Raw genomic sequence first — 14,163 nt, forward strand, 5'->3', positions numbered from 1 at the left:
AACCAAAAATAAAAAATAAAAATAAGTATGCTGTCAAATTGATGCAGGAGCAGCTGCAGTCATTAATGCAGTCAGAGATGAATATTGTTGCGCGAGAGATAGTTAAGCGCATGTGGAATAGACAACTACGGCCACAAAAACCATGAGATCAACAAAAAGATGACATAACCATGAGATCAACAAAAAGTTGACGCATGTTAATAGCAGCAATACTGTAACTTAACTTAGTTTATTTATCCTGGTGTAAATACAAAATGAAGTATAAATCTTATGTTATGTGCACCATTCAGGGATCCCAACTTTGTACGCAATAAATGTAAATGAAATCTAGATCATTCAACAGGAAATTTAAAAGTTAATTTTCTGATAAAGGATAAAGCTAGATGGCATAACAAAAGAGATGCAAATATGCCGTACCTAAGCTAAGAGCAGCAGGAACCCAACCGCCAGTTTTGGACCTATCCGCAGGAAACCCCTTATAATCTACTGCATCTGCAACAGTCCAACTCACCATCTCACCCTGGCAATCAACACATAGAATTGCAAGGCAACATTCTCTTTTGTCAAATGATCAACAAAGGGCTATGAAATAATTAAGTTATATTAGAAGCTAAAGAAATTGACAAACCATATCTCCAAAGTTGAGTAGGAAAATAGCTTTGAACCGCAGCTAAGAGGAAAGCTTAGCGAACTGAGCTGTCTTGAGACCCAAGTAGCTAGATTCTGATTTTATAGACAAAATTATGCAAGTGATTCCTCTTAACAGTGACCTCCGCTACCATTTTCTGATAAGCCCTCCTCTCGTTTGGCATTAATAAGGATTGGGTTTATCACATAGTAACATAGGATTTATAACCACTTGTATCAACTTCTTTTACTTTTTTATAATTTCTTTTTTTCTTCTTTTTCAGATATTTCAAAAAGAAAGTTAGGCTATTATTTTAGTTGATGAAGGATCATTGGAAAGGAAGGTAATATCTAAAGAGAAAAATCAAAAATAAAAAAAATAAAGTGAAAATCTCGAATAGTCATTAGGTCCAATTATGTTAGGATTGATTAAATCGGTTGTGAGAGCTGTGAGCCACAGATACCATTCATTTATTTAAGTGGCTTTGCAGCTTTTGTTACCCCACACAAGGCAAAAAACTACTTCGTTTCTTTTGTAACTTGTTTTGTTCTGTTATATGGACAAAAAGCTTTGTACTTTCTTTTTGCAGAGAGCATAATTGCATAACAGTGACCCATTCCTGTGTGGAGATTATTAAACAGCAATATAAGTCCAAGTTCTTTGACAAACGATTGGTTCATATAATTAGCCAAATTTTAACCGAAAATATAATGCTATGTGCAAGTGGTTCTTTGGCTTCTTCGACATCTCAACCATAACATTACTGCATATGCTGATCACTCAAATGCAAGGTCCTACACATTCAAATGAAAGTATCAGTTTGATCAAGTTCTAAACTCTTGCAATTTACATTCATGATTGTTAGATTGAAGAAGCTAAACTTAGTTTTCCAGTTGTGATATCATTAAAGTTTTGCAGTCGGGATATCATTAACTCCTCAAATGGATAGAGTACAAGTATAGTGAAGGTCACAAAGAGTGTGCTTGGGAGCCCAGATTATCTTGATTTGTGCCGTAAAAGTTGGTTTAGTATTTGAACTACTCATGGCTGCGCTTGTTTGTTGTTCAATTGGTAAAATCTTTTGTGGCGGTACATGAGGTCTGAGGTTAGGTGGAGCTCGCAGTGTGGGCCAGTTGATGTGAATAGAGAAGATGATGATTTATCTATTACCTGCAGTTTGTGCAGAAGGGTTGCTGTAACATATACATGTTGAAATTAGCATACTGTTGAATATTCTAGAAGGGAACAAAAAGTGTATTCATACTAAGAAGAGTTTAGTAGCTAAAGAAGAAGCACTGTGCATGTGATTGCGTAGTAATAAATAAAGAATGTCATATGCATGCATGCGTAAAAGGATCTGAATTTAAGGGAGACCAAGAAACTTGTATTATTGTTGGCCTAGCAATATTCGTAATAAACAAGTCCAGTGACTTGAGCAATTTAAAGTGGTAGGCCAGTTTGCTAACGTGAAGAGTTGATTCAAAGAGCACAGCAAATCCAAGCACTACAGTAATGCACCAACCACTACAGAAATGCGAATGCGCTGCAAGAATTTGTTTTCTTGAAACTGCGGTGCATCGGAACTTTCCCATTTGGTTACATAATTCTGCAGCTCATGTGCTAATTATGTGTGTGATTATAGCTTGTGAAACGTGCCACAACTTGGGAGCTCCAAATGAGTAAAAAGAAATGGAGGAAAGTATTAGGTACATCTACAGCGCAACGAGTTTAGTACAAATATTTCATGCTAGTGTATTAAATTTTCACTTGATAACTAAATTTTCTATTCTATAGTAACTTATGGCTTCAAAGCTGTAAACACGACAATATCAAATGAAACCTAATTTTCAGCTAGGGGTCTTAAGAGTGTTCAATTTCATAACCTTACAACGTTCTAGAGAACGGTTTGGCAGTACAGCTGAGGTGATGTAAGCCAAGTTATGGTGTCTAGTCGGTTAGGCATTGACACACATTGAGAGAAAAGTACAATATCTTCAGCAGCCAGGTAGCGAATGTCATTATCAGCTAATCAGCTGAAAAGCCTGAAATGGACAACAAAGCTTAAAAAATTGTCTGCTCCTTTATTAAACCTGTATTACACGGCACGTTACATGTCTCAGATAATTTAGTATGGACAATGCGTGTCTCGATGAGATTACAGGTCGAAGAAGGTTTTAGTACACAAACAGATGTGATTGATTGATTGATCGATCGTATACCATGAAATATAAGCTTTGGTTATCGAGAAAAGATTCGTGTATATTTGGTAAAACTATTAGGGAATCTCAGAGTTATAATAATTGTAACATACATTTTTCGTATGAACTACATAAAATTATAAAATTTATAATTTATGTAGTTCACATAAGAAATATATGTTACAATTATTATAACTTAATATTTGTCAAACTATTAAAGTAAGGCAACCTCTAAGTTACGTTTTGCGTAACATACGGCTTGGCAAATCTTGAGCATTCAATGTGTCTAAATCTAATCTAACGGACGACATTAAATTTATGGGAAAGTAGTAATAAGCGACACACCGGCTGAACTGGTTGTTTCAAGTGATGGGCTACCTGTCCTTACTTTTCGCTTACGAATTCAAGTAGTAGAATCTAACCAGCAAATAACTTAACTTTGAAATCAACGAGGAAGGACCGGTCATCGGAGATGAGGTAGAGGTGGCGACATCCCAAGCAGCGTCGATTTGTTGAAACTCAACGAGACACTGATTCACTGCCACGTAGTTACATAATTCGTTCTTGTGATTAAATCTGTAAACAAGTTCTGCCACCTAAATTTGCAAGTTCATCCGCATTAAAAGACCCTTGGCTTGTAGAAAATTCGGTGGCTGATTTTGAGGAGGATGGTCTTGGAGGAGATGAAACTCCTCTTGCTTAACGTTTTGGGTCTTCTTCTTAATTTTTTTTTTCAGACAATTGCAAATATTTTTAATTCATTTCTTTCACTAAGATCCACTACAAAGTCCCCCGATCTCCAATACCCGCTTCTTCAGGGAGATATTTCACTTAACCAATCACAGTAAAATATCTCTATTTAAAGTTCAGGAAAGGTACAACCGCTCAAGGGAACATTAAACATAACCAACCACAGGAAAACCCAGTTTTCAATTAATGTTTAAAATTCAACAAAGATAAGAAAACATGATTCACTCCTTCAGGAATTGCACCCCTTTTCAATCAATCTTTTGTCCATGCATAGTTCAACCTGAATATGTTATTCAACACATAAAAGCTTCCTTAAGGTGTTGGCATCAAATGGAATATTTGGCTGAAGTTGAGAGGGTGCTGTTCATCGGTAAGTTGATTACAGGAGACAAAGCAAGCATGCCGCAAACGGGACCAGAGGGCTGGTAATCGACGATGGTGAAGGAGTGCCGGCACTGTTGGGGGGGAAGGCTAGTGAGCTTAGCAGCGAGATTTTACGAGCCTACTGTCACGGGATGAGTGTTTTGCGCAGCTAACCCGTGCGGCACTTAGACAACTTTGCCGAATTTTGCTAAGTAAGCCTAGAGATTCTCGAACAAGAGAATAGAGCAATTGAGCCAAGGAAACTTGTATTGCACAAAGAGAGATTACAATGCTTGTTGGATGCAAATGCTTAATGCCATCCCATATTTATAAGGGAGGCTTTGCCTAACTTTGCCTAACTTTGCCTAACTTCACCTAACTTTGCCAAACTTGGTCAAACTCTAGAGTATTTTACAATTTCCTAGCTATTTGCATGTGCTGGAATTGTATAAAGTATTCTAGAATATTTACATGTTCACATGTGCTAGAGTTGCCTAGAACCTTCCGGAATTGGGCCAAGCTAGCACTCTTGGCCTTGTGTTGGCTCTCTAGCCCGAAATTGGGGCAATTGGGCTAGCGAATTGGGCGGTCCGCAACATCCTCCCCCACCTAAGCTCGCGGCGTCCTCGTCGCGCTCTCGTGCTTGAAGTGCTGGATGTTCTCAGCGAATTGCCACAAATCATCTTCCCGTTCCCAAGTGGCTTCGCTCTCGGGGAGGTTTTTCCACTTCACCAAGTACTCACTATGTGCTGGCACGCCCCTCCTCGAAACCGTTCGGTCCGCAATGATGTAGTCCACATCTTTTTCGAATGCGGTGACAACGGCAGTTGGTGCGCGCCTCGATTCTCCGCGACTTGGTTCTCCCATGTCTTCATGATATGGCTTGAGAAGGCTCACATGGAAGACCGGATGGATCTTGAGTCTTGGCGGTAGTTGGAGTTGATACGAGACGTTGCCTACACGTCGAACAACTCGGAAGGGTCCCTCGTAGCGCCTCACTAACCCCTTGTGAACTTTCCGCAAAGTCTTGAATTGTTGGGGTAGGAGCTTGATCATGACTTGATCTCCTTCCTTGTACTCAACATGCCGTCTCCTTGTATCAGCCCATTTCTTCATTTTCCTCGCGGCTTTGTCGAGATAGGCTCGCGTGATGTCCGCTTCCTCATGCCATTCGCGGGCGAGCTTGTGTGCCGCGGGGCTTTTCCCTCCGTAAGTCGAGGCTATGGCATTGGGGGTCATGGGCTGGAATCCCATGATGATCTCGAACGGACTCTTGCCTGTAGCCTCGCTTCGCTGCAAGTTATAAGAAAATTGGGCGATGTCGAGTAGCTTCGCCCAATCCCGCTGGTGAGCGCTCACATAATGCCTCAGGTACATCTCGAGGAGGCCATTAATGCGCTCGGTCTGCCCATCCGTTTGTGGGTGGAAACTTGTTGAGAACTTGAGATCGGTCCCCAACATTTTAAAGAGCTCCGTCCAAAACCGCCCAGTAAACCGAGGGTCTCGGTCGCTCACAATGCTCTTTGGAACTCCCCAAAGCTTCACAATGTGCTTGACGAATAGGCGGGCTGCCTCGTCCGCTTTGCAATCGACGGGTGCGGCAATGAATGTAGCATACTTGCTGTATCGGTCGACAACGACCATGATGCTACCGCAACCTTCGGACTTGGGCAGCGATGTGATGAAGTCCATGGAGACACTCTCCCATGGCCTTGTTGCTAGTGGTAGCGGCTCTAACAGTCCCGCTGGAAGTTGATGATCCACCTTGTCTTGTTGGCACACAAGACAAGTTCGCACATATGCCTCGATGTCGTCCCTCATGTGCGGCCAAAAATACGAGGCTTGAACTAGTGCGGTGGTGCGCTCGATTCCTGGGTGACCAGCCCACTTAGAGTCGTGGCACTCCTTGATTACTTCCTTCCGCAAGTTTCCCCACCTTGGCACGAACAGCCGATCTCCCTTGGTGAGGAGAATGCCTTCCTCTTGCCAAAACCGCCTTGTCTTTCCCTCGAGCACCTTCTCCAGCAAATCCTTTGCTAGCGGATCTTGTTGGAGGCCTTCCTTGATGCGTGAGACAAGGTCGGACTTCGGTTGGCTCATGCTAAGTGTTGCCAATTCTGCCTTGCGGCTTAGAGCATCCGCAACAACATTGGCTTTCCCCGGTTTGTACTCTAGCCGATAGTCGAATTCCGCAAGGAAATCTTGCCACCGTGCTTGCTTCGGACTCAACTTCTTTTGAGTTTGAAAGTAGCTTGTCGCCACGTTGTCCGTCATGATCGTGAAGTGTGAGCCAAGCAAGTAATGTCGCCACACTCTTAGATAATGGATGATGGCTGTCATCTCCTTTTCTTGCACCGTGTAGCGGCGTTCCGTGTCATTTAGCTTTCGACTCTCGAACGCTATTGGGTGGCCTTCTTGCATAAGGACTCCACCTATGGCGAAATCTGAGGCATCCGTTTGAACTTCGAAGGGCTTGGTGTGGTCCAGAAGAGCGAGGACTGGTTCCTCCGAAATTGCCTTCTTCAACTCCTCGAATGCACCTTGGCACTCTTCGGACCAATGCCACGTTCTGTTTTTCTTGAGCATATCCGTCAAGGGTGCTGCCTTGGCTGAATAGCCCTTAATGAAGCGGCGGTAGTAATTCACCAGCCCAAGGAATGAGCGAAGCTCGGGTACTTTCGAGGGAGGCTCCCAATCGAGGATGGCCTTTACTTTGTCATTCTCCATCATGATCTTCCCGCCCGCAATCTTGTGGCCAAGGAACTCCACCTCTTGTTGGGCAAACGAGCACTTCTCTAGTTTGAGGAAGAGCTCATTGTCTCGAAGTACTTGGAGGACTTGTTGCAAGTGTTGGGCATGATCCTCGAGTGTGGTGCTATACACCACAATGTCGTCCAAGTACACGACCACAAAGCGGTCGAGGAATGGTTGGAGTACCTTGTTCATGAGTGTGCAAAATGTGGCGGGTGCATTAGTAAGGCCAAAAGGCATCACAAGGAATTCGAAAGACCCGTACCTTGTTGTGCACGCTGTCTTCGGTTCGTCTCCCTTGGCGATGCGTACTTGATAATACCCGGAGCGCAAGTCAAGTTTGGTGAAGTACCGCGCTTTGCCAAGCTGGTCGAACAAGTCCGCAATCAAGGGAATCGGATACTTGTTCTTGATAGTGATCTTGTTGAGCGCTCTATAGTCGATGCACATCCGCAGCGATCCATCCTTTTTCTTTTGGAAGAGGACCGGTGCACCGAATGGGGCCTTTGAGGGGCGAATGTAGCCTGCATCCAGCAAGTCTTTGAGTTGTCTCCGCAACTCCTCTAATTCGGGTGGCGCCATGCGGTAGGGTGCCAAGGCTGGTGGCTTCGCACCTTGTTCCAGTTCAATCGCATGATCTACCTCTCGCGGAGGTGGGAGCTTCTTCGGAAGTTCTGGAGGCATCACATCTTTGTAATCTTCGAGGACGGCTTGAATTCGTGGAGGGACTTGGTTTGGCGACGTTCCACTATTTCCTTCCTCATTTAGTTCCCGAATGGAGACCAAGAAGCTTGGGTCCTTCTTGAAAGCCCTTTTGAATTGCATGGCGGAGAGTGTCTTCTCCTCGGACTTGCCTCGCTCCGTGGGTACCATGCATGCTTTACTCCCGTCGAGGATGCTTAGGGAGTTTGTAGCGGGCAGTGGGAAGGCATGGACTTGGTCGAAGAATTCCATGCCGAGGACCATCTTGAAGTCGTCCATGGGCACGATGGAGAAGTCAAGCTTTCCGCTCCACGTACCAAGTGTGATGTGCACGCCTTGTGCGATTCCCGCAATTGGCTTGGCGGGTGAGTTCACAGCCTTCATTGTGCCTCCTTCCTTGGTGACCTTGAGGCCTAAGCGCTTGGCCTCGTCTACGGACACGAAATTGTGTGTTGCTCCCGTGTCTAGCAGCGCGCGAACGGACTGACCGTTTACCTTTGTGCTTACATACATGAGCCCTTTCTTGACGAGTGCGGGCTGTTGGCGATTGAGTGCGCCGAGGCGTTGGAGAGAACCCATGCTGAGTTGGGGTTCCTCCATGGACATTGCGGGGTTGCTCTTGAGTTGGGCAGCAAGAGCATTAAGCGACCTCTTCTCCGGACAGTCGCGTACCCAATGAGGACCATTGCATATGAAGCATGGGCTTCGCGGCTTTGGCGCCTCCTTCTTACCCTCCGATTTTCCTTGCCAACTCTTGTTGCTAGGCGGCTTTTTCTGCCCCCAATCTTTGCGGTTGTTGCCCTTGTCCTTGCGACTCTCTCCCCCACCTTTGCCTTGGTTGGCCTTTTTGTCCTTGGATTGGGTAGAGTATTCGGTGAGCGACTCCGCAACGGCAATGGCGTCATCAAGTGTTTGAACACCACGCCTATCAAGCTCGGTCTTGGCCCAATCCTTGAGGCCATCTTGGAAGTAGAAGAGTTAATCCTTGTCGGACATGTCGCTTATCTCCAACATGAGGGTAGTGAACTCGTTGATGTAGTCCCGAATGCTACCCGATTGCTTGAGGCGACGTAAGCGCACTCGCGCTTCCTTCTCCGCATTGCTTGGGGCGAACTGCTTTCGGAGTTCTTGCTTGAAGTCGGCCCAAGTGTCGATGGCGCAAATGCCCTTGCCCATCTCGCCATGCTTGCGACGCCACCATAGTTGTGCAGCGCCTCTAAGATAGGTGGGTGCAGTGCCCACTTTCGATGCCTCATCTCGGACACCCATGGCATCGAAGTATTGATCCAGCCCAAAGAGGAAATTGTCCACGATGGTGGCATTGCGTGTGCCATCGAAGGTGTCGGGCTTTGGCACGTCAATGCGGCGCGCATCACTCGAGTTTGCGGAAGCTGGACTTGTGGAGAGTGTGCGCTTGTGCCATGTCCAATCCGAGCGGACTTCATCCACTTCCGCACGGACAGCACGTAGTTCGTCCTGAACAAAACTACGAAGTTTGAGCAACTCATCGTGGAAAGAACGAAACTCACCTCGGAGAATGTTCGCTTGCTCATGGATGAGAGCTTTTGTGGCCACCGTGAACTCGGCGTATTCTCCCTCGAGACCATCCACTCTTTCCTCCAATCCCACGAGGCTATCTTGAGCGGCGGACAATGCTATTTCGAGAGTGCCTACACGAGGCTCCAACGCATCCACGGATAGGGCCTTGGACTTGCCGCGAGTCTTGCCTTGGGCGCGTTCTCCCTCTCGGCCACGGCTTGGTTCCGGTGGAACATCCACACCAACAACACTCTCTTGTGCTACGTTCGAAGGGTTGGCCATTGCTTCGTGAGTTAATTTGCGTGCGTGCAAACCTTAGCTCTGATACCACTTGTCACGGGATGAGTGTTTTGCGCAGCTAACCCGTGCGGCACTTAGACAACTTTGCCGAATGTTGCTAAGTAAGCCTAGAGATTCTCGAACAAGAGAAGAGAGCAATTGAGCCAAGGAAACTTGTATTGCACAAAGAGAGATTACAATGCTTGTTGGATGCAAATGCTTAATGCCATCCCATATTTATAGGGGAGGCTTTGCCTAACTTTGCCTAACTTTGCCTAACTTCACCTAACTTTGCCAAACTTGGTCAAACTCTAGAGTATTTTACAATTTCCTAGCTATTTGCACGTGCTAGAATTGTATAAAGTATTCTAGAATATTTACATGTTCACATGTGCTAGAGTTGCCTAGAACCTTCCGGAATTGGGCCAAGCTAGCACTCTTGGCCTTGTGTTGGCTCTCTAGCCTGAAATTGGGGCAATTGGGCTAGCGAATTGGGCGGTCCGCAACACTACGCCTGCCTCTCTTTTCAAAATTTGCATTTGGTCGAGACTTGCATCAACACGAGAGAAAGATGGGGGGAGCGAGAGAGGCGTCTTCTTAATTTATTATTTAGAATTTAATTGCGAAACGACATCATTTTTCGTTTTCCAACCGGCTATGGAAAGTACTTTTTTGGTTGACTCTTTTGGCGATCTGTCTCCAACCGTTTCAGTCGGTTACAATTTCGTTAGTGTCACGTACACGTGGCATATTTTTATTGGTTGACAAGTTAAATCACGGGTTGTATCTTACACAAAACGCAACTTAGGGGGATCCTTAAAGTAAAAGTCATTTGCTATCGTTGAGGTTTTTTTTTTTTTTTTGACTGACAGCTATAAGTGTTTACCAGATGAAACAATTGCTGAAAAGTTATTGACAGACGGTAACCTAACTCAACTATGTATTCATAATCTATTATCAACTCTGATACGATATAGCCACATCTTCTAATTTATTTCTCTCTATTTTTACTTATAAAAAGAAACAGTAGTAGCAATGGTAATTGGTGGACATGGTAAAAAAGTTTAAAGAAGAAGAAATCATTGTCACTCAAAAAAAAAAAAAGTAATCTTTGACTACAAAATTGGGATCAGCTCTTACTATTGTCTTGTTGAATGCTTGACGGTCTACATGATAAAAGCAAGTAAGCAAAACAGTAATAGAACTTAATAATTCATCACTAAAATGTCACAGCATTAGCAAATTCTACAATTAAGATTCAGCATCTTTCTTAATCATACCCCACAAGATTACGATGAGACTCTCGCGTCATTGTCCAAGGTGGGTGCTGCTAGTTGACAAGAGTGGGCACAATAGAATATTCTGAACGGTGGATATGAAATCTTAGTTCACCTGTAATGGTGTTTGTAAATAATGCAAAAGTTTATTTGGTATGATAAGGTTACGAGATATGATGACCATTAAACTATAATCTAATACTCAGCTAATGCATCGGCACAAGTTGCTGCATTGCTACTTGAAACGCAAAAGTGATTAAGATCAAGCTTGGGCTTCAAGTTGAAGCTTTCAGATTTAACAGGTAAATGCAGGGGAGAGTTTTCCAATCAGCAGCTGCTGGATGAAAACGGTGGTCGATAATTGCATAACTTTCCAGCTGGCCACTGTCACCTAATCAAGTCAAAATAACTGCACATGCTTTGCCTGTAGTTTGCTTTTGACATAGAGCACGTGGCACAGTACTGTGAGGATAGAGTTTTTGGGTAATCGACATCACCAGAATGTTCCATTCTAAATATACATTCTACTAGGACCAATCTTAACTCCCTTTCGCAAAGCTCATTTGCGGAACCTGGAGAGAGTTAAACAGTAATTAGCTAGCCAGCTTATAAGCAGTGTAGGTATATGTCAAAAGAGCCATAATGATCAACTACCGTACGGTCAGATTAATCATGGACCTTTTCAGGTGTTTTCAATCATGAACCTTTGATTCTAGCAAGATTTTACGCGAAGTTACAGTCAAGGTTAAGGATTCCCCTTAGGTGCAACAGTGGCACCGTAGCCTGATCCCAAGGTTAAACGATATCTATTTATTGTACCTATCCAAAATAGAAATTGCTGCACATAATGAAAATTTGACAAGTTCCAGTTCTCCAGGTCCACATCAGAAATGTAGTGAACTCTGTCCAGTTTCATGATTATTTCCAGATCATATATCCACTAAATGTGAATAAAAAATTGTTTCAGATTTATTGGTTTGTAAAAATGGACAAACATAACTGTTGATGTGTACATTCTGTTTCCAATTAAACCGCGCTTAACCGTAAAGCACCATTTGGGTGGACTTTAAGCACTACCCATAACAATTAACAAGCCATTTTAGAATGAAGAATTTTGAGCCTCGATCTTTGATGATTTTCAGATGATCTCTTGTGCACCATATTTTCTCGAATATCTAGCTCAATTGGAAACGGGGGAAAAAATTCAAACAAAATGGTCTAAATTCCTGCCCTAACCAAAATATTGTGCCAGGTATGTTTTCCGGTGAATGATCGTCGCATTAGAGAACCCTCTGTAACTTTCATGCAATTCTCTACCTAGGTCAGACAACTATGGCTTCAATAAATATAACAATAGTCCTGACTTTGAAATTAGTGTCACCAGAAATCTCTGCATGAACATGACCCGTCCTTGAAATGGTGAAAGCGGTGCCGGTCTCTCACAACTATTTCTCGATTATAGATCTTAGAGATGAATTTAGTAGCAGAGTGACAGTCGTTACAAACTCGCAAATTCTTCACAATTCTTATAGGAGTTCCAGGGGGTGTCTTCAAAAGGGCAAAAGCAATTGCCAGCTTTTCGCTATGCTTATTTAAAGCATCTTCCTTATCTTCTTCATTTATGTCCAACAACACCTCTGATGTAGTGGGAACATATCCAGCCTTCTTCATCTTTCTTCCCATTTCATCAAGCATTTCATATATTTCTTTCGATTGATGATGTGACTTATCTCCACACACAAATTCATAGATTTCATTATCTAATTCAATCAGAGTGCTCCCTGGTATCTTCTTCATCCCTCTTTTATCCATCACCTCTCTTATCTTGGTTTTCTTCTCCCAACGTAACAATTTCGCATATATGTTGGAAAGCAGTACATAGTTGGACTCATGCATAGGTTCGTTTCCAATTAGCCGTTTGGTAATGCTCTCTGCAAGCTTGAGTTCACCACGGGCACAACAAGCACTAATCATTGTTCGCCAAATAATAGGGTTTGCCTCAATGGGCATCTTTTGAATAAACTCGTGTGCCTCTTTCACCTGTCCAGACCTGCATAACATGTCCACCATGCATCCATAGTGTTCAATTTTAGGTATAATGCCAAAATCATTTTTCATTGAATCGAAATATTCTCTGCCTTTGTCAACTAACCCACAATGACTACAAGCAGAGAGCAATCCTACAAAGGCAACATCATCAGGTGGCACTCCAGCTTCTAACATTTCCTCAAACAAAGCCACAGCCTCTAAACCACGACCGTGCATTGCCAGACCAGCAATCACAGAAGTCCATGAAACAATAGTTATCCCATTCATGCTTCTGAACAGCTTCAAAGCTTTATCAATATCACCACACTTAGCAAACATGTCAATTAAAGCATTACACAGCCCCACACTTCTATTAACCATCTGTTTCTCAATAAAAGACTCAACCCACTTGCCAACCTCAAGTGCTCCCAAGTCGGTGCAAGCAGACAAAACCGTAACCATAGTAATCTCGTCTGGACAAACACCAGAAATCTGCATTTGCCTAAACAAATCTATAGCATCAGTAGACAAACCTAAACGCGCATACCCACCAATCATCGCACTCCATGAAACAGAGTCCCGTTCAGACATTTCATCGAACACCTTACGACCCAACTCAATCCCTCCTTCACAACTTCCATACATGTGAACCAAAGTGTTTTGCACATGAATATCATCACCAAACTGGAACTTTAACACAGCACCATGTACAGACTTGCCCAGATTCAAGTCACCAATGCCAGCACAGGCCTTAAGAACAAATGGGTAAGTGAATTTATTGGGCGAAACTCCATATTCAAGCATCAGATTGTAACACTCAATAGAATTAGTCTTCAAATTATTAATCTGAGCATAAGCTCTTATTATAGTATTGAATAGGAACGTATCATAGAGAAGGGTATCGGATTCCGGTGAAAATATAACAGAGGTAGCATAGTCTATAGCATTGAGATCGGAGGAGGTAGCAGTGAACTTGGTCAGAACTAGTGGGTTGTTTAGGAGACCCAATTTGAGAATGCGGCTGTGGATTTGGGCGAGTTTAGGGAGGCTGTTGCAGGATTGGAGGAGTGCTAAGCAGCTTTGCTCTGCTGCTCTATCGTGAATTGGGATTTTGCACTGTAGCCTGGATTTTGCTTTCAGAGCGATATTCATTTACAGGTTTTAGCGCCTCTAAGTTCAAACTCAGTACTCTCACAACTTATCAGTCATTATTGGCGTACAAGAGAAGAGTTAACGACCACGCTCGGTTGTTAAACCTCTTTCCCGTCAATTTTTATTTATTTAATTTTGAAATCAATACTTAGAAAACTTAGCTAGGCAATTATCAAACTCATCCTTGTAGGTTTATAAGTTATAAAAAGGCACTCGAATTTATCACTTATAACACATAAACCATCTTGTTGTTTAAATAAAACTCACCCGACACATCGTAAAATCTGTACTTTAATATGAAGGTCTAATCGACAAGTCGTATAATCTACAGAATTAGTATAATAAAATAATTTTGTCGTATAATTTTAACATTGGCATAAAGGTATAATTAATTTTGTCATAAAAACATAATATAGCTATAAAATATTTATGATAACAATGCATTGTAATATCAATCATATTTTTCTAGATATATTAATAAAGAAATTACTGTTAA

The 14,163-nt window shown here is 43.0% G+C and overlaps 3 protein-coding genes across 3 annotated transcripts in view; all 3 read right to left on the bottom strand.

Annotated features, from left to right (window-relative positions):
• Window positions 1-825, bottom strand: part of LOC18054780 (protein NRT1/ PTR FAMILY 6.2) — an 8,148-nt gene extending 7,323 nt beyond the window's left edge. Inside the window, exons 1-2 of the mRNA XM_006450394.2 lie at window positions 629-825; window positions 418-520 (exon numbers count right to left, since the gene is read on the bottom strand). Of these exons, the coding sequence (XP_006450457.2) occupies window positions 418-520; window positions 629-631 (106 nt within the window). The 5' untranslated portion in view covers window positions 632-825. The remainder of the gene's footprint in view (window positions 1-417; window positions 521-628) is intronic.
• A 7,467-nt stretch (window positions 826-8,292) lies between these two features.
• LOC112101649 lies at window positions 8,293-9,213 on the bottom strand. The gene has a single exon (XM_024192460.1). It carries the CDS (start codon window positions 9,211-9,213, stop codon window positions 8,371-8,373), a length of 843 nt encoding a protein of 280 aa, XP_024048228.1. The 3' UTR covers window positions 8,293-8,370.
• A 2,300-nt stretch (window positions 9,214-11,513) lies between these two features.
• On the bottom strand, window positions 11,514-13,752 carry LOC18054781 (pentatricopeptide repeat-containing protein At4g21065). The gene has a single exon (XM_024178129.1). It carries the CDS (start codon window positions 13,665-13,667, stop codon window positions 11,865-11,867), a length of 1,803 nt encoding a protein of 600 aa, XP_024033897.1. The 5' UTR covers window positions 13,668-13,752; the 3' UTR covers window positions 11,514-11,864.
• Window positions 13,753-14,163: the final 411 nt, after the last annotated feature.

The sequence above is a fragment of the Citrus clementina genome, unplaced genomic scaffold (genome assembly GCF_000493195.1).
Source record: "Citrus clementina cultivar Clemenules unplaced genomic scaffold, Citrus_clementina_v1.0 scaffold_1, whole genome shotgun sequence".
Classification (NCBI taxonomy): domain Eukaryota; kingdom Viridiplantae; phylum Streptophyta; class Magnoliopsida; order Sapindales; family Rutaceae; genus Citrus; species Citrus x clementina.

Excerpts from the sequence above, each read along its gene's own strand:
- LOC112101649 (XM_024192460.1), bottom strand. The coding sequence starts at position 9,213 with ATGGCCAACCCTTCGAACGTAGCACAAGAGAGTGTTGTTGGTGTGGAT.
- LOC18054781 (XM_024178129.1), bottom strand. The coding sequence starts at position 13,667 with ATGAATATCGCTCTGAAAGCAAAATCCAGGCTACAGTGCAAAATCCCA.